This window comes from Pelodiscus sinensis, chromosome 7 (genome assembly GCF_052426305.1).
Source record: "Pelodiscus sinensis isolate ZL-2025 chromosome 7, ASM5242630v1, whole genome shotgun sequence".
Taxonomy (NCBI): Eukaryota; Metazoa; Chordata; order Testudines; family Trionychidae; genus Pelodiscus; species Pelodiscus sinensis.
In genome coordinates, this window is record NC_143058.1 from 13,339,286 (window position 1) to 13,359,520 (window position 20,235).

Sequence of the window (20,235 nt, forward strand, 5' to 3'; positions counted from 1 at the left end):
AAACAGACTCTATACTGTAATTATAACATTTCAATCAGCCATGTAATACACTTGTAAAAAAAAAAAAAAGTGATTTGCCATTAGGGCTAGTGACACCACAAAATAGCAGGAAAAAAGTGTCCAATATTAGTTACTGAATTCCCCAATCTGTTGAATCTATTATATATTTTGAAGAGTGAGTGAGTTTGTGGATTTGTTTGTGCAAAATAAAGTCATACTTCACGATTACACTTACATACCATATTTTGTATAAACAATCCTGCTGCTTAAATTAGCTGAATGCACTACTTTTTACATGGGCTATACTGAATGAAAGGTTAAATATTAATTGAGTGAATATGCTGGGTGAAAGGTTTAAAGAATTATTTTTGTTTTTCACCAGAAAAAAGTCATGACTATTATGATTAAAAGTTCATAAAAAATATTTGCTAACAAAATTAAAATTGAGTCTTCTATTCAACTGTCATTTTAGTGCAGTGAAAATGTTTTACTGTTACAACTCACAAGATAATTCAAATTAGTTATGGAAAAAGTAATGAAGCTTTATGAGTTTCTGATTCAAATTTACTGTGCATGGTAATTATTCAATAAAATGAATAATGTTTGAAGTTGAAATACTACAAATTTAAAACTGTTTTTACTTCCCTTTTGCAAGCACATTAATAAAAACTTCTATTACAATTATTTAATTTGTCGAACTTTCCTATAAGTGTAATCTACACAAAATGATTTTGCCCGGTCAACGATGGGCCTTACATGCTAGTATTATATATTAGTCAATAGCATTTGGTTTCCCATTGGGGAGGCTGAATATCACAAGCAGCAACTGGCAAATAAATCTGTTAAATATCGGTAACATCCCTCATATAACCAACTTGATAAATGTTATTCAACAAGCTCTCTGCTACCCTTGCTTTTATTATATCTTATTTCCATTCCTGTCTGTATGTTCCTTTTTCTTTCCAAAAAGAGATTAGGCATCTTTTCCTTAGATATATTTAGTATCAATTTTCTTATCTCAGTCATAGGAAGGATCATTAGACTATATAATCTGACTTCCCATGTACAACAGACCAACAGCATCCCCTACTTCTCTCTTTTGCCTTCCCTTTCCCACTACAATATGTTCTTTCTAGGGATGTAAGCAAGTAGTTGAGTGGAGTACTCAACTACTCGCTTCTCCCTGCTCCTCACCCCACTTGCTGCCTCTGCGATAGCAGCCTCTGTTTGTGGTGGCCAGGGCTGGCCACAGACAGGGGCTGCTGACGGAGCAGCCCCTGCCCATGGCCAACCTGGGTTGCCATGAACAAGGGCTCACACCAGTCCGGGAAAACCGCGTCTCTGCATTACATTTTAAAATGCAGATGTGCAGTGGTGCCAAAACCGGCACAAGCCAGGAGAGCTTAGTCCTGGCTCACATCGGCTCCAGAAGCCACCCGCATTGCAGCTCTGCATTTTAAATGTAGTAAGAGCCATTGGACTCTTATTACATTTGAAATGCAGAGCCAGAGTCAGCAAATACCAACTACACGATTAGCCGATTAACTGCTCTAACATTCTTAGTTCTTTTCTCAACATCTCCTTTCCAAGTCTCTCTATAAATACTGTATTACTCTTTTCTGTGTTACCTCACTCTCTCTCTCCCTCCCATTAGCAGCAGCCTGGTAAAAAATCCAAACCCTAACACTAACAGTCACAGACTAATGAAAAAATATTGGGGAGGAGGCAATAATATCCAAACAAGGGCCCAATCCTACTTTTAGATGCTAGAAAAGAGGAAGGAATCATCTCTTCACATACCTTCTTTAGAGTTCCATCCTTTAGTTTCTGATGAATGTTAAGGAGCACCATAGTGTTGGAAGGAAGAATCAAAGAATACTAGAACTGGAAGGGACCGTGAGAGGTCATCTAGTCCAGTCCCCTGCCCTCACAGGGCATCTAGATCATTCCTGATATATGTCTGTCTAACCTGCTCTTAAATATCTCCACTGATGGAGACTCCATAATCTACCTTGGCAATTTATTTCAGTGTTTAACCACCCTGAGAGTAAGGAAGTTTTTCCTAACATCCAACCTAATCCTCTCTTGCTGCAATTTAAGCCCATTGCTTCTTGACCTCTCAGAGATCAAGGAAAACAATTTTTCTCCTTCCTTTTTGTAACATCTCTTTAGGCACTTGAAAACAGCTATCATGTCTCCTGTCTTCTCTTTTCTAAACTAAACAAACCCAGGTCTTTCAGTCTTCCCTCACAGGTCATGTTTTCTAGACTTATAATTTTTGTTGATCTTCTCTGGACCTTCTCTAATTTCTTCACATCTTTCTTGAAATGTGGTGCCCAGAACTGGACACAGTACTCCAACTGAAGCCTAATCAGTGCAGAGTAGAGCCGAATAATTACTTCTCATGTCTTACAACACTCCTGTTAATGCATCCCAGAATAATATTTTGGGGTTTTTCCCCCCCAATGGCATCACAGTGTTGACTCATATTTACCTTGTAGTCCACTATGACCTCTAGATCCTTTTCTGTAGTACTCCTTCCTAGACAGTCGCTTCTTATTCTGTATGTGTGAAACTGACTGTTCCTTCCTAAGTGGAGTACTTTGCATTTGTCCTTATTAAACTTCATCCTATTTGCCTCAGACCATTTCTCCAGTTTGTTCAGATCATTTTGAATTATGACCCTATCCTCCAAAGCATTTGCAACCTTTCCCAGGCTGGTATCATCTGCTAACTTAATAAGCGTGCTTTCTATGCTAACATCTAAATTGTTGAAGATTTTGAACATAAATGGTTCCAGAACTGACCCCTGCAGAACTCCACTTGTTATGCCCTTCCAGCATGACTGTGAACTATTAATAACTACTCTCTGAGAATGGTTATTCAGCCAGTTATGCACTTTGTCTCTTGGTTCCTTCTGTCCCATTACAGACTATCCTGGGAGCTCCAGGAATCTCTGCTATTTTACTCCTGTGCCACTTTCCTAGGTGCTAGAGAGAGAGAGAAAGAGAGAGACACTCTCTTGTATAGGTGGTTCCAATGTTCTACTGAGGGGATGCATTAACTGCATTTCATCCCTTTCTGGTTGGTTTTACTCACCATTACGTAAGTGCACACTTCAATCTGGCACTGCAATCCTAATCCTGGTCCACTGAAAAGCCTGGGGGTATCTGGGAGAGTAGGCCCACCTGCAGACAGCTTCTGTCTCATGAGGCAGGGCCCAGCTCCCCACCCCATGTGTTGCAACCTGCCACACAGGATCTCAGTGCCACCATATTTGAGGTGGCCAAACCTGCGTGGCGCTGAAGCCACGTGCACAAGGTTTCATTAGCTACAGTGGGGAAATCATGCTCCATTCAATGGGAAACGAGCACCACTGTGGGGTGAATGCAGAGCAGGCTACCTCTCCAAAACCCCACTCCCTTCCTATTTGTATTTTCTTTTTCACACCAGGCTTGGAGAAGTATATTTTTGCATAGGCCAGGGTCCAATAGTGGCTTAATTCAGCCCTAGACATAATGAACTGTCCATAGGCACCGGGGCTGGAGCATCCACAGAAAGAAATTAGTCTGTGCTTAGCACCTACTGGGGACCAGCTCCTTGCCTCTCCCCCAGAACCTTCCACCCGCCATGATCAGCTGTTCCATGGTGTGCAGGAGTCTCTGTGGGGAGGAGGAGTGGGGACAGGGTGCTTAGGGGAGGGAATGGACCTAGCAGGAGGCAGCAGAGCAGGAGTGGGAATAGGCAGAGCCTTGAGGGAAGGCGGGGCCTGGGGCTGAGCAGGGGTTGAGGACCTCAGGGAAAGGAAGAAGCTAATACCTTTGGAACTATCTGACACCTTGACCCACTGTTTCAGAAACCACTGTCCTATACCATCTCCTTCTGGCTGAAATGAACTATTATATACTCCCCACACTTCAGCCTGTTAGCGAGTCCTCTAGCCAGCTCTGCAGGTTAGTCCTCTGGCTAACAGCTTCCCAAGACACAGTAGACGGAAACTGATCTGAGTTGCCCAATGGCAGCTGTGAAAATGTCAGCTTGGAAGGAAAATTATGAACTGCACCACTGGCAAGTGCATATGTGTGTGTGCGTATACATATACATATACACGAGATATTAGCGCCATACACTTGCTGGTTTAGGAAAGTACCACTATATCAATTTGCTTTCAGTTCACTTTGGGAAATGTTTTTTGCTATTTTGTTATATTCTGCATAAAGTGATGGCATTTCCCTTAAGTTTCCCCTGCTATCCCTGGGCATGTCTACATAGCAAACCCGTTATTTCAAAATAAATTCAAAATAACAGGCTTCTTACTCAAACTTCTGTAAACCTCAACGTATGAGGAATAAGGGAAATTGGGGGGGGGGGGAAGGGTTATTTTGAAGTAAGTGTTTTGTAGATATGCCTAAAGTCAAAATAAGCTATTTTTACTAAAGCTGCGCAAATGACATAGCTTAAGTTGCATAGCTTATTTCGAGTTTAGCCCTACTGTGCAGACATGCCCCTTGTAAACTGGATTTTTCAAGCCACTTTTTACTGTCCCTTATTAGGTTTGTGTCAGAGATTTTTTTTAAATGTACAGATAGCATACATTCCAAAATGAAAAATTACATAGCTGGAATACACAAAAGCGGCGAGGAGTCCTGTGGCACCTTATAGACTAACTGAAGTGTAGGAGCATAAGCTTTCGTGGGCAAAGACCCACTTCGTCAGATGCATCTGACGAAGTGGGTCTTTGCCCACGAAAGCTTATGCTCCTACACTTCAGTTAGTCTATAAGGTGCCAGAGGACTCCTCGCTGCTTTTGCAGATTCAGACTAACACGGCTACCCCTCTGATACATAGCTAGAATACACTACCATTCATAATTACAATTATAATTAGTATGAAAAATCTTACTTGTCTGGGTTTTTCACTCTGAATGTTGCATTAAGAGCTTTTAATCTGGAGTCTGCCTGGAAAAAAAAGTGCCATAATGCAATTATATTTCAAAAACATCAAGCAACAAATTCTCTTTGCTGGCAGTCACAGTAGAGAGCTGTAGTTGTCTATCACAGTACTTCTTCAAAGATTTCAAATGTACTGAACAAGTATGAGTTGATGTCAGACTGCTGTTAAAGACTGGTCCGCACTAGAAATCTAAACTGTTCTGTGAATTAGCAAGTAAATAGTATCCAATAACATTACACTAGTATAACCCTAAACCCGAGCAAAATATTATTTTCTTAAAATATTACACAAGCCACAAAATTAAGATATATAACCCTACATTCTTTTCAGTTGATGCAAGTAGGTCTAAGGCCATATAGACACATTATCTTCTGTATTTTTTCAAACCAAATAAAACTAATAGTGGAAATGACTTTTATATGCTCTGAATTACTAAAAATAGTTCCCCATTGGCATGAAACGCAAATCTATTGTGTTCTCTCATTTGAAGAGTTACTGCAGAGGAAAATATATCTGTCTATGGATGAGAATTAATGCCAGCTTTTTGATGCAGTGTTAATTTTCAGTAGATAGGAAACTGCTATATTAAATCACAAGTTGGATCACTAGATTTTCATCAGTAATGACAAACAGTTGCCTAAATTAAACTTTCTGTTCTGTTTTTGAAAAAAGATATTCTATACTTCTGTTGCAAGCATGGATAGAATTCCCAACACTAATTCTTGCGTTTGTGGCTTAATTTTTTAGAATTAATGATTTTTTGTGTTTATAAAAAAGCAACAGACCTCCACTTATGTTATTTGTTTTACTGTGGTTCCTATCACTGTAATATCTACATATCCTGGTCAGTGGGACCCCACTGTGCTAGACACTGTACGTGCAAGAAGTCAGTCCCTACCCTCAGATAATAAGGCCTTTAAGAGCATGGCTACATGGAGATACTAAAAAAAATTACGACAAATTAAAGGTGAAAGGTGGTAAGTTGGAACACATGGAGTCCCTATGTGGATAGTCTTCCTCAGAGGTTACCTGAGTTCATGTTAGCTTAATCCTTCTTCAAATTAAAAGAAGTAGGTTTAAAAAAGTAGGCCTGTGTTCAAGAGTTTACTTTCCTGTGCACATTACACTGCTGAAAGCAAATCATGCCACTATTTCTGGTGCAAATAGCTGTCACTAAGAGTCATAATTCACAACTATACCTTCTGGTAGAGAGAGTTTTTAGCAACAATGTTTGTGACAGGAGTAATATTTTGTGCATCAATTGCATCCAAGTTAGCAAGTCTTAGGAACAATTTTTTTAAAAAGTTATTTAGAAACTGATTCCAGTAGAACCCAGTGCTCTCCTGGAGTTAGTGTGGAAACTTTCCCTTCATAAGCTTTTCTGTAACTTCTATTTATGAGATTGGCACTGGTATGAGACTATCTTACCTCTCTTCACATAGTGTTCAAGCTGTACTGTGTTTGAATTTTAGTCTAATACCTTGATGCTAGGATCTCATCTCATGTTGGTAGCAGGCTGAGAACAATATCTGAGCTCAATTAAAAAGTAATTCTGCTACTGTGATTTGTATAATACTCATCAGTAGCTGTCATGCCAAAGTGTGGCCTAGGAATAAAAAGGAATAATTTTCAAGTAGTTATGTTTCTTTCCCAAACAATCCCAGCATTCTACCGACTGAGGGACAAATATCCCAGACCCCCTATAGACACCACTCAAATTGTAAAGGAAGGACTTTTTATATTATTAATATTTTATTTAAAAATAGATTAGCTAGTTTTTAACAAAGGCAAATGACAGGTGTTAAGACTGGCAGCACCTTAGTTATGCAATCTGTTTCATCTGAGCACTCTGAATCTATTTGCTTGCTTTACAGACAGCTGTTGAAACTACAGCGCTAAGAGTTCTCTGGGAGAGCAAAATAGTCAATTCTAAATTAAGTTGTGAATGAATCAAAAGGATTAACTACATTCCATTCCAGGGCCAAATTCTGCCCTCTTTTGATGCCAATGGAGTTTTATAGGTGTAACTAAGGCACAATCTGTCTTACAAACTCTTTACTATTAATGAAGCATAGAGGAGGAAATAACACAGCATGACTTATTGTGCATTAAGAATTTTACCATTTTTATATTCTAATTTCAAACAAAATCATACTACAAGCTAGGTAAGGGTTATCAAAACTAGAACAAGTTTGTATAGGGTTCTGGACATTTTTCTAAATTGAGAATAGATTCAAAAAGAATTTAAAGAGGTGGTTAAATGGAGTGAATACTTGAAGTGGAATTGGCTGTCAACTAACACAGTCAGGTAGCTTTCAAGCATATAAGCAAAAACTGGATGACAATATGAACAGAGCAGTTAAAAAGAGGTATTGGATTTGTGCTCAGGAACAGACAGTGAAGTTTTGTTGAGAGTTAGGAGGTGCGGGTTAGGAAGGAGGAGAAAAAAGAATTGTACACCAGGTTTTCCCTCCCTCAGATTAAGTATGACTGGAGTGCATTGTGTTTTGTCCTCCTAGAGCAAAAAAGCTTGAAAGAATTTTTAAACATGTTCTAAATTTCAGTATTTGGGGATAGGGGAAAAGCATTATAGCTGGCAATGACAGAATTTTAGCCGGCAATGACAGAATTTTAGCCAGGGGGTAGCCAAGGCAATCCAAAATAAATAAATAAACCTCCCTGGTTTAAACACAGCCTCTTCATCTGTTTGACTAATGTACTGCAGTATCTAATTAGTCTGCAAACTCTTTGAAGTCAGGGAAAAATGACAGCAAATGGCCCATGTTCTGCTTCTGGTCCTGCATAACTATGCACTCCAAGTATAAATCTGCCTCTGATATTATTAAACTATCATAAGGAACCAAGTCAATTAGCTTATTAAAAACATTTTCACATTCAGCAAAGAAACAATGTGTAAAAGCAAGGTTTAGCAAACGAAACAGAAAGGCTCCATTCCCTTTTATTTTATAAAGAGTTAACATTTTCCTTAGGGAAGCAGAGATTCCAGAGAGAAAATAACCATGCACACTGTCTGAAACCTAGAAAGCAGAATGGCAATTGTTTTATCTCATATTTTACCTAAGATATCATCTGTCCTGAGACAATTGTTTATTTTGAATATTTTGCAGGAATTTCACTGTTGTTCTTTGGGTCCCTTCTTCCCCACTCAAGTAACCTACATTTCAATAAAGCTAAATGAACTCAAGAGATCATGTTTTCCTGACCATTGAAACAGAAGCTATATTTGTCTCACTTGCTCTTACACGTCATGATTTTCTCCTTCTTCCACTATTATTTTGATGTATCTACGTTAAGTTATTCCTAAAAGTTTAATAAAATCTCTTATGATCTTCCCACCATTTTCAATACAACTAACAAGTGTTTGTCATTACTGTTATCAAGCAGACTAAAACAGAAGCTTTCATTAACTGATGATTTTAAGGTATAAGAGATATACCATTTAAAAACATGAATTAAAGGTACCATCTGAATGCATTGCAAAATATGATGTGCTATCAGTAATTTTAAATGATGGTTCAGAAAATTGTCTTCCGTAGTTTTTAACACTTACAGAAGCAGTGCAGGGATAAGATTAAGTTTTTCCAAAAAGGTCTGTCAAGCAGATGTTACATCCACATAGCAGCCCATAAATAATCAAAAAGTTAATAAAAATGTGGTCATTCTGGCAAATGAAATGAATACTAAGGAAAACCATTGAAAATGTTATTCCTATTTCTGCACGTGCATCTTTTACATTTATAATATTTTATCTTTTTAATATACCACTTTATTACCCCTCTCACACTGTTTCCCCTCTACTATTATGTGCCATTTATATTTCTTCCTGAATTTACAGCTTAACTCCTTGGCTGATAAATGATAAGGAATACTTGTCTTCTTGCGTCACCTATTTTTTCCACTGAACATTGACCCTTAATCGCTACATGGAAAATCCCATTCTCCATTAAGTGTTTCAGTTCTCTATATGCCTCAATGTATAGAGCTGAACAGTTCGTTACAAACTTTTTTTTTTTGTTATTGTTAAGAGTCCGCTTTCAGGACTCTAGTGTCATAAAGAAATTGCACCTAGATTAAAGGTCCTGGATGCCTACCGGTGCTAGAAGGGACACCCCAAGACAAAGGTCCACCACAAAAGCACAGATATTTAATCATAATTGTGTGTCAGAGACCCTAAATTCTGCAGCAGCTTCAGATAAATAAAAACTCCATTCTCATTTAGTAGGAAAAATATGTAAAAATAATATTGTATTAGTGTAATATTTAATTAAATCTTAAATTAAATTTATTTAACTCTGCCTCTATATTTTTAATTTTCAATTAGTTGCAGCATCTTTATTGAAGCACTGAAGATGTGGTATGTATTTGCTACATGTTTTGGCAGGGACGGAAGCTAGAGGCTCTGGTACATAAGAACGGCCATACTAGGTCAGACCAAAGGTCCATCTAGTGCAGTATCTGGTCTTCCGACAGTGGCCAATGCCAGATTCCCCAAGGAATGAAGGGAAACAGGTAATCATCAAGTGATCCCTCTCCTGTCATCCATTTCCAGCCTCTGACAAACAGAGGCTAAGGACACCATTCCTACCCATTCTGGCTAAATGGGTAGTAGGTGGACAAAGGATATGTAGATGCAGATTTTCACACTAGGAAAGTAGTTTGAAATTATGGGATAAGGACGTTAGCAGGATGTACCCAATAATACAATCAGCAGTGAATTAAAGCCAAATTGCCATCAGCATTAGATGCCAACATTAAACCATCTTATCATTAATGGGGCAGATCACACCCCAGAACTTTTTTCAGGCTTTCAGCAGAATCAGGACAATGGTACTCCATTTATTCACACACAGTTCACATTCGAAAGATTTTCTTTGCAAACAAGAGAACTAGACACATGTATCTGAGCCTGCGCGAAGACGACTTAGACACTATATTTTGCACCCACAGAGACTAGAGTACAACTGGCTATGCACAAAAGTTGCATCGGTCAACAAATTCCCATGGATCCATACTTTGTCTGTGTTCCTGCCTGTCCTCCACCAGTTCTCCCTCTCCCACTATTGACTGTGATCAGAGTATGGGTTACTCTTGTTAGGAGTCTGTCCTAAACAGGTGTTCAATTTTCTTCTCAACTGCTTCCTATAAGAAGTCAGAGGAGTATGACTACCACAAAACTAATTCAAATGAGTCTAATTAAGCAAATAAATTTCTGCATAACATCTCTAGTATGAGACTCAGCAACAGTTGAACTAGGCAGATATATCTTGGATTACTTTCATTACTAGGGAGCACTGTCCTCTTTCCCCTATGGCCCTTTTGGCTACTTGTCCAATCAGAGACATCTGGTCTTGGCCATCTCTGCTTTTCTTCTGTTTAGCTCAGGTTTTCCTGAGGTTCCTAACTTATCATATCAAAGCCCAAGGTGTATCTCAAAATTCACTCAGAACTGTATTCAGAGCTTTGGCTAAAGTATTTCAGTTTCTATTGGCATGTCCCACCTCTTCACCCTAAATAAACAACCTCTACTTCAAGGCTGCCAACCTTTAGAGCTGGCTTTAATAGTCTTGCTTTGGCATGTTATTTGTCTAGGTTGGTGTAAAAATACAGGGTTCATAATTCTTAACATTAATTCTACATTGTGTTACATATGAATCATGGACAGATTAAATGACCTGTCAAAGCTTCCTTCACTTATGAAATCTGCTAATTATCTGTTACATAACACCAGTGCTACACTGTTTCCTTATATGGTCAAAATTATGCAGTTTATCATGGGCCTGCTATTTTTAACATAACAGCAAGCATAACTCTGCACAGACACCGAATTACATGTCTTCAATTGTGGTCAGACTGGTTCACACAGTTACAATGCATACAATAATTACCTTTAACTGAAACCCAGTTTCATTCACCATTTCTTTCCATCCGCCTTCCTAGAAATAAAAGTTTCACATCAGTAATTCTCTTTGATAAACACACAGCAAGCACAAGCTCTAAGACACATGATAATAGCATCATTTGTAAGAAGAAAGGACACTGGAGAATCCTCTTTGGATTATGTGGGAACCACAAGCATCCAAACTTTGGCTAAGTCCTGCCCTCCAGACCAAGTTTTAAAAAACCTTCCTTTTAGAATAATAGGTCAGTTATGCTTATCCATCACCCCTCTTTACAACTTGTCCCTTCACTATATGACAGCTGCAGGCTGCATTATCCCATGTACTTAAAAAGATTCTTGTCTGATGAGCGATTTATATTTTATAAGAAGAGGGGTAATGGCAGAGTCACTTCTTTAATGTTTCCAGCCAATACCAACTCCAGGACTGACACTGAGAGGAGGCCCCAGTCTGCCTGATTTCTAGCTAATTACACCATCTGCTAAGTCCAAATGAATGAACCACTTTTCAAAACAGCGCACCTCCAAAATAGGACATATTATTTATGTAATAAAAAAAAGTCAAGAAACTGAAGTGGTATAATGGCAATGTTCAAACTTAAAATTGAAAACTGTTCTTCTATATTGTCTAGATAACTCAGGTGATAAACATTCTATTTGTTCACAATACATTCCTCTTAACCCACAGAAGAATACTATACATGTTGGCTACGTCTACACTGGCCCCTTTTCCGAAAGGGGCATGTTAATTTCACAGGTCGTAATAGGGAAATCCGCGGGGGATTTAAATATCCCCCGCGGCATTTAAATAAAAATGTCCGCCGCTTTTTTCCGGCTTTTAGAAAAGCCGGAAAAGAGCGTCTACACTGGCCCTGATCCTCCGGAAAAAAAAGCCCTTTTCCGGAGGATCTTATTCCTACTTTGAAGCCGTTGTGAGCTGAACTGTAATAGAGAAACTTTCACAAATAAGAAATAATATTAAGAAAGCAGGGGTAAATAAGGCTCTCAACTAGTTAATGCATTACAATGTCAATTTCCCCTTTCTGGATATTCACATCTCCACATCAAATGCTGTGAATGACATACTTCCACCCTAACTTGATTAGCTTAATAAACACAAGCAACTTCTTCCTTTTATTTATTTATTTATTTATTCATTCATTCATTCTCTCTCTCTCAACTTCCACTCCAAGTGGTTTTTCCCCACAAAAGTTTATGCCCTAATAAATCCTTTAGTCTCTAGGGGTACGTCTACTCTTATTTCACAATAACTAGATTTGAAATAACTCCCAAAATAGCATACCCCCACTACAGGGGAGCCTCAAAATTAATCCGAAGCAGGTTTCATTACTGTGAACACACTACCTCGACTAAGAGACCCATGAAGCACTGGGGAGTAATTACTTCAAATTACTCTGGGAGTAGTTATTTTGAAATAGCAGAAATGGAGCAACCACACTAACACTATTTCAAAATAAGCGTTATTCCCTGAGGAAAAAAGCAGGAGTACAGATTTCAAAATAACTAGCTCGCTATTTCAAAATAACGGGCTTGGTAGTGTGGATGCTCTGCTTATTACTTCAAAATAAGGGGAGACTAGGGATGTTAAATATCGGTTAACTTAATAGTCGATTAACCTCGTGAATTCTTATCAGTTACGTGACTATTTCATAGTCCCTGGGGGTGCGCCAGCAGCCAGTGGAACTCCAGCCCCACTCCCGAGGAGCCCTCTGTCATTCCACGCCTCTGTATCACGAGCCAGGACTGAGCTGGGCTGCTGGCTAGCCTGCTAAAAAATGTACTGGTGATATGTGGGAGGGTAGAATGCATGCAGTCTGTAGTATTAACCGATAAGCTTTGCTTATCGGTTAATTGACGACACTATTACATCCCTAGTGTAAACCAGGGCTAACATGCCATAGGTCTCTTTGTTTATGCCAATTTCCTGTAAATTTTAATTAAGCTAGTCTTCCTTAAGCCAACTTTCTCATGATGATTACTACTAGCATCAGTAACAAATGGCAACCTAAGTTCAATCTTATTTGAGCAAAGGAAAGGATACTAATTCTTATAAGACTGTACCTAAGATACCAGATATAGTCCTGGATGCTGACTTACAACAAAGACAATTCTTGACACATTGGAGTAAATTAAGAGAAAAGCAAGAAAAAAGGATTAAATAGCTGGAGGAATTAATCATACAAATGTAGAAATGGAAGGGATCTTGGAAGTTACCAGGTCTAGCCGCCTGTAATGTTATCCAGATAGATTTAAAAGAACTAACAGTATAGTTTGCCTACGTAAATAATAAGCTGGAGATGTGAAAATGAAATAATTCAACCATTTAAACACCAAAAGGGGATTCAAGAATTATACTTCATGGTTCAAGAGGGTATGTATGTATGTATGTATGTATAACTATGTTCATTTATTTCATCCCAATGTGTAAAATGTAATATCACAACCTACTAGGCACACAATGCAGATTAAAAAAAGACAAATTAACACCTCAGTAAGTACTCAAAACTCTAAGTCAAAAAAGAGATTTCAGACAGCTTTACAGTGCAACCTGAATGGCAATAAACTTTAGTTCTGTACTTCCCCCACAGTTGACACTGTGGAGCAACAGTGAGAGAAGTCAAGTTGATTACAGCAGTCAGACTAGGGTATGAAATAGCCAATATTCAGAGAGCCCTGCTTATCTACTTTATATCTGTGGGTATTGACATCCGCAGATGTGACTATCGGCAGCTCATTTTTGTAGATACATATGTGGATATGGATAGAAATTTTAGAGCCCTGCGTGGACACAAAGATTCAAACCACATATGGTTTAATAAGTTAGTCAGTTGTATCCAAATGCCCCCGACGCAAAAAAAAAAATAGGTCAGTATGCTGACTGCAGTAAAATGTACAATATGCTAAATATCTGTTAATGCAGAATAGGGATGTGAAGGACTAGTCGACAAGTTGCTCCCTCCCTTTTGCTGCCTCTATCAGAAAGAGGCAGCGGGAGAGAGGGGAGAGAAGGGTGTACTTCGAAGTGGCAGCGCTGAGTTCAGCCTGGGGCCAGACCCCGGGTTCCACACGGCGCTGCCACTTTCAAACGCTGCCTTGGGAGCCTGGAGTCAGGCACCTCCCAGCATTTCAAAGCGGCAGCGCCACGTGAAGCCCAGGATCAGCGGGGGACTCCCTAGCTGATCGCGGGCTCCGTATGGTGCTGCTGCTTTGAATCACTGGGCTCCAGCGGCAGCATTTCAAAGTGGCAGCGCCGTACAGAGCCTGGGGTCAGCTGGGGAGTCCCCACCTAACCCAGGGTTCCACATGGTGCTTCACCTTTAAAGTGTAGCAACAGCCCTAGGGCTGTTTCTACACTTCAAAGGCAGAGATGCCCTGACGAATAGTCAAATAGTGGATACAAAATGCACCGACTATTTGATTAGTCAATTATCCACAATTTAGCATCCCTAATGCAGATGTAGAGCAGGCAATAGTTTATAAGTCACTGAAGAAAAGTTCAGTGCTTAATATTTAAAAGCTGAATAAAGTAGAAGTGGAGGGAAGGACTTAGCAACAAAGAACACCTTTTTATAATACCTGTGTTAAAAAGGAATAAAAAATGTTGTCCTGGCAAATGATGGGATGTGAAGCCACACGTACTAGAAAGTTTTCCAAACCAATCCTTCGTCTCTCCACAAAGTCTGGATCCATATTATCTGCTGATAACTTATGCCAAACAAACTCAGCCTGTGTGAACAGAATAAAGTTAAAAGCAGCTAAATTCAATGCTACATGTAAAGCAAAGTGAGCTGAAATTTCAACTTTTTTACCCTTTTTTCTGGCAAAGGTGGAACAACAATATGTGGATAGTTAACTAACAAATAATTCCTCAGCAACTCAAATTCACTGTATCGCCTCCAAAGTGAGTCTGGTGGGGAGCATTGTCCTTCAGTCTGTGACTCAACAGCTCTGAAAAATAAAATACCCAAACACAGCATTACTGATACTTGTCCAAGATGATCAGTACAAGTGTAACAATTCAGACAAATAGCAACACCCCACTTGTGATTACTGTAATAATTTAACATTATTCCACATACTTCCGTACTTAAGATTATTTTTTTTAAAAAAGGACACCAAGTTATTTCACAAAGCTACCTGAACCTTCTTTTAATCCTTTTACTGATAAAGGATCCCCCAAGATTTCTACATTTACCAGTAACTGGAAGATTTAAGATTCCCTCTCCCTCCGCCACCCCTTTTCCTCCTGTTTGTTTACTTTTTGCATTTCTCTTCACTCTGCAGCTAGTTAGTTAGGGCCCATTCACCAAACAGTTATGCACATGAGCATCTGTGCTCAAGCGAGTGAAGTCATTAATCACAGCAAGTAAGGACTGTGGGTTCAATCCTCTAAGGATCTGCTAGCTTTTGAGTCCCACTGACTTTGGGACGGAAGAGGGAGTCCAAGGCCCCTCAGAACTTCATTTAGCACCTTGCAGGATTGAGCCTTGAGACTTCAAGATGGTGTCTTCCATATTCAAAGGATTTAAGAGTATACAATACAAAAAAAATCCCTAAGCCACCCCCCACCCTCCAAAAAAAAAAAAACAGCTAAAGGTAAGACAATCAGGTGCAACAAGTAAAGTGGTCAGAGCAATTAATGTTTGTTAATACAACTCTTCTCCCCTCCACCCTGAAAATGCTGTATTGTTATTTTAATTAAATATCTAATATATCCCAACTGCCCCTCAGCTTTTGCTATTATTAGTCAGTTAGCTTTCTGACAGCTGCATGGTAGAAGAGCATCCTCAGATGGGATTTAAATGTGGAAAGAGTAGTGGCCTTCTAAATGATTCTGAGGAGTGTTCCATGCATGTAAAAAGCAGCATGGAAAGAAAGTGCAGATATGGATGAAAAACCCTGAATGTTGTAGCAAGTACTGTTGGTGACTCCCTAGCATTCTCTTTGAGTCAATATAGTAAGAAGACATTGTGCCATTAAAAATGCTAATTATTTAGAAAATATAAACCTGAAATCTTTACTACTAGAGGTTATTCAGGATTCCATGTCTTTACATTTGTACACTTTGCTAATTTCAGTGTAATTATATGCTACATATATATTTAATTGGTAATATATTCTATATATTTAATTTACTTCCTGTGATAAAATTGTTTTACTGTGCTGTCATGCACTTTCACACAGCTGACTTGTTCAGTCCCAAAAGCGACTGTATTTCAATTGAGTTTAAAGAATTTCTGTATTGCTACAGATTGTAAAGCATTCTGGGATCCTTCGGGATGAAAAACAATATATACACATATTTATAATAAAAAAATTATGCACTATATTTACTCCCTCCAACACACACAGGAAATTCTGTCCTTATGCAACAGTACATGTTAGAATATAACCGGAAAATATTGCTGATATATTGCTCACCATCTAGTGAGACATGCAGAGAGAAAACAGTGCCCTCAAAATGTGCAGACCTATAGTAGACTTAAAAATATCACTGCTTTTTTATTAAGTGACCAAATTTAATTTTTCTAAGCAGTAGTAAATGCATTCTGGGACTGCTGGTATAAACTTACAGCAAATACTATTAACTCTGCCATGGGATTACCAGCTGTAAGAACTAAATGATATTCAGCAGCACAGTGCACTGTTTTTTCCAGCAGATTTAAAGCTGTACAATGTCAAGTTTGAACCTGTTTCTATCCATTATTTCTAGCTGTACAGAAGTTTTTTAAAGGCATCTAAAGAACTAAGAAAACATTATCTGATTTTTTTCAAACACAAAATTCTAAGTTACAAGGTTAAATTCCAATCAACTTACGAAAACTATTTAGTACATTAAGACAGTAACTCTACATGATCAACATTTGAACTCTGAAAAAGACATCGCCATTATAAATATAACCACCGCAAAATCCTTGTTCAGTATTGTTGTTTCACTCTGCATCATATTAATGATTTAACAGTGTATTAAATAAATGGACTTTAAACAACAGAGTCTCCACTATCACTACTTCCTTCCCTCCTGTGGGCAAAGTATGTTTTTAATCAGGATGCTTAAAGCTTTACTTCAAATAATTGAAATCACACACATGATTTCCACAGGAAACACAAAACAATAAGATACTAATTCATAAACATTCCGACACACAAAACTGCCGCTGATTGCAAACAAAACTAGATGAGCACTACCTAAGCCAGAAAACAATCAAATTGCTAACAGACACCAGTTTTATAAAACCGATCTAAATCAAACTGCAGCTTTATCCAATAACATTGCCACAGCATCAGAATCCATCTCCACTCTAAGGTCTATGCCAGGGTGGGCAAAACAGCCTCCGCGGGCTGGATCCAGCCTGCCAAGTGGGTGGATCTGGCCCACAGAGTCCTGCCGCTCTCCTGCCCCAATTAGAGCCTGGGGACAGGGGGAGCATGCGGTGCTTGGAAACACCAGGGCTGTGTCTAGACTGCATCCCTTTTCCGTAAAAGGGATGCAAATTAGACACATCGCAATTGCAAATGAAGTGGGGATTTAAATCCCCCCCGCTTCATTTGCATAAACATGGCTGCCGCTTTTTTCCGGCTCGGAGCTTTGCTGGAAAAAAGCGCCAGTCTAGACGGGGATCTTTCGGAAAATAAAGCCTTTTCCGAAAGATCCCTTCTTTTTTTTAGGGGATTTAAATCCCCCCTTTTTTTAGGGGGGGGGGATTTAAATCCCCGCTTCATTTGCAATTGCGATGTGTCTAATTTGCATCCCTTTTACGGAAAAGGGATGCAGTCTAGACACAGCCCAGGTGCTCCTGGCATGGCGGGAGGAGGCTTCACATGCTTCCCCACCTCCAGGCCAATCAGGGCTTGAGCGTGTGCAAAGTTTCCTCCACTCTGACCATGCTCAGCAAGGAGCACTTAGAAGTGACATGCACTCCTGGCTGGGCGGAAGGAGACTTCGCGCGCTCCCCCGCCCCCAGGTCCTGATAAACCTGGGGCCCGGGAAGCATGGAAAGTCTCCTCCCAGCCAGGGTCATGGGCACCTAGGCTGAAGGGGGAGCGGGCAAAGGTGCTCCCCCACCTCCTGGCCAATCATGGTCTGAGGGTGGGAAACCCGGAAGTATCCTGGCCCCACCCCTTCCACTCGAGGCCCCTCCCCCCTTCATGGCCTACACTCAAAATATGAGTCAACTTCAACTATGCTGTCTTTCACCTACCACAGTAATCAATGTGGGGTTCACATCCATGCTGCCCTACTTTGGTCAACGGTGCATAGGGTTGCCTGCTCTTCAAGATTGGCCTGGAGTCTCCCAGAATTGGTACTAATCGCCCAGTGATTAATGAAAACAATCCTGCAGATGTTAATAGGATAGCTCAAAAAAAAAGAACATTATGTTATGTTGGAAAAAGCACACTGACATGAGCCCTACGCTTCATAAAGAGGTAGAATTATAATGTTACTGTAACAAGACACTTACATTTGTAGGAATAAGTCTGTAGTTTGTACAATGACACAGGTCAACGTCAGCTGCCTTACGCTGACCTGTGTAGCATAGACCAGGGTTAAGGCATAATCAGTTGTACTCAATTTATGCATGAGCCCAGCCTCTAGCAATACAGGTATGAAAGGCAGTGCAGTACTCAGAATTCACAGCAAACATTTCTCATTTCTTGGAAGTTGCAAGGTAGTTTTTCCTTGGGAGTGGGGGAAGAGCATAATTATAATTAGTATCAATGGCATTGCTGGTGACAAAAAAGTGACAGTGTGTAAACCAATAACTAAAAGAATTAAATCAGTACTACTGCAATATAGAGAAACTGACTTACAACAGAAAAACTTTAGGGATCATTCCTGAGCTTTTTATGGAGTAATAACTTCCAGTAGAATTCAGCAAGTAATTCCCCATTGATGACCCTCAGTAGGGAGTTCAGGATTTGGTCATCTGCATTTAAAACAATGTTAAGTATTCCAATATTTAAACACATCAGCTTACATGCTTTTAAAGCTGAAGATCACTTCAACTACAAACTGTGGCCTCCTCCAATGATACTGTCACAACAGCTCTGTCACTCAAGCAACACTGCCACCAATGAGATGCAACTTTATTGTAAGCCATGATGGAGAGGGAAGAGGAAACTGCCAAAAGACTATACGGAAAAGTGCCTGGAACCAGAAGGCCACATTTAAGTGGAGTAGATCAACCATCATCTGACTAAGGGGGAAGTGGGTACAGATTCCTGCAGTAAGTTCTCTCTTGGTCTGATAACAGGACATCTCTGTTACAGAGGGTGGTTTATATTATAAGACTGTGGTCCACCCTCTTTCTTTTTTTTTCCTATATCTTCCCGCTACTGTTCAAGTTTTTCTAGTCAAGCAATGTTTGATCTTCATTGAAATATTGGGATATTTTTAAAATTATACTGTCTCTAATAACAGATGACACATATGTTCAATCTTTTGGGAGTGAATTCACTGGGTCTCAGAATAAAAAGTTATAAAAAAATATGTATGCACAAGACAATGTTTTTTTATGTTTACTGCTTTAAGGGCTCCAGAGGGCAAAATACTGCTTAAAGGACCCAAGCTCCTCTACAACTTAAATACACTAAGAGAGCAAAAGTTCTTTTTAAAATTATCAAGTTGTTTTTAAGGCCAAAAGGTAACAATCTTGGATGAATTCCTGAAGAATACAAATGATATTAATTCAAAATGCAGTCAAATTTACACCGTCTCAGATGATCTTTGAACATTTAGTAGTAGTAGTAATTTTTCAAATTAGACAAAACTTAACTTCTTTCTTATTTATAAATTTCTGCTTATGATGGGGGATAAAAAAATATTACCTGCTTTCTTTCACAGGTGACTATTTGTGAGACAGAATGTCTTCAGGATTTTTTTTTTTCTTTAGGTGCAGGAAAAGAGTCAAGTAACAAAGAAGTTAAACACCAAGTACTTTTGTTAACAGCAAACATCATTTTGTTTTACTTTTTTGACAACACTAGCCCTTTAGGAAGAGGTCCTGCTGACTGCAATTGTCCTCCCACCCCTCACTAAATCATTTCACAGCCTACATTGCTGTGTAGATGAGTTAGACAGCATAAACCGATAACTTTTCACCTTTAGGAAGCTAATCAGTGACCGTTTCACTGCAACTCAAACAAAATCCATACCATAAAAATCATTTTTTATATATAAATTCAATAAACTTTCAGTGCTATTTAAGACCTGGGTTTACATCTCCACTTTTCAAATAAGCAAGATGTCACCAGACCAAGATCAAAAGCATCAGTGAGTCAGCACTGACAAATCTGCACACCAAGCTGCACCTTTCAAGGTTTACTCTGGATAGCAGTAGTCT

The 20,235-nt window shown here is 39.1% G+C and overlaps 1 protein-coding gene across 1 annotated transcript in view; it reads right to left on the bottom strand.

The window, feature by feature from the left end:
• The window catches only part of SNX4 (sorting nexin 4), a 58,410-nt gene that overhangs the window by 24,525 nt on the left and 13,650 nt on the right, over positions 1 to 20,235 (bottom strand). Inside the window, exons 3-6 of the mRNA XM_006137659.5 lie at positions 14,701 to 14,839; positions 14,468 to 14,617; positions 10,860 to 10,907; positions 4,903 to 4,958 (exon numbers count right to left, since the gene is read on the bottom strand). Coding sequence (XP_006137721.1) covers positions 4,903 to 4,958; positions 10,860 to 10,907; positions 14,468 to 14,617; positions 14,701 to 14,839 — 393 coding nt within the window. The remainder of the gene's footprint in view (positions 1 to 4,902; positions 4,959 to 10,859; positions 10,908 to 14,467; positions 14,618 to 14,700; positions 14,840 to 20,235) is intronic.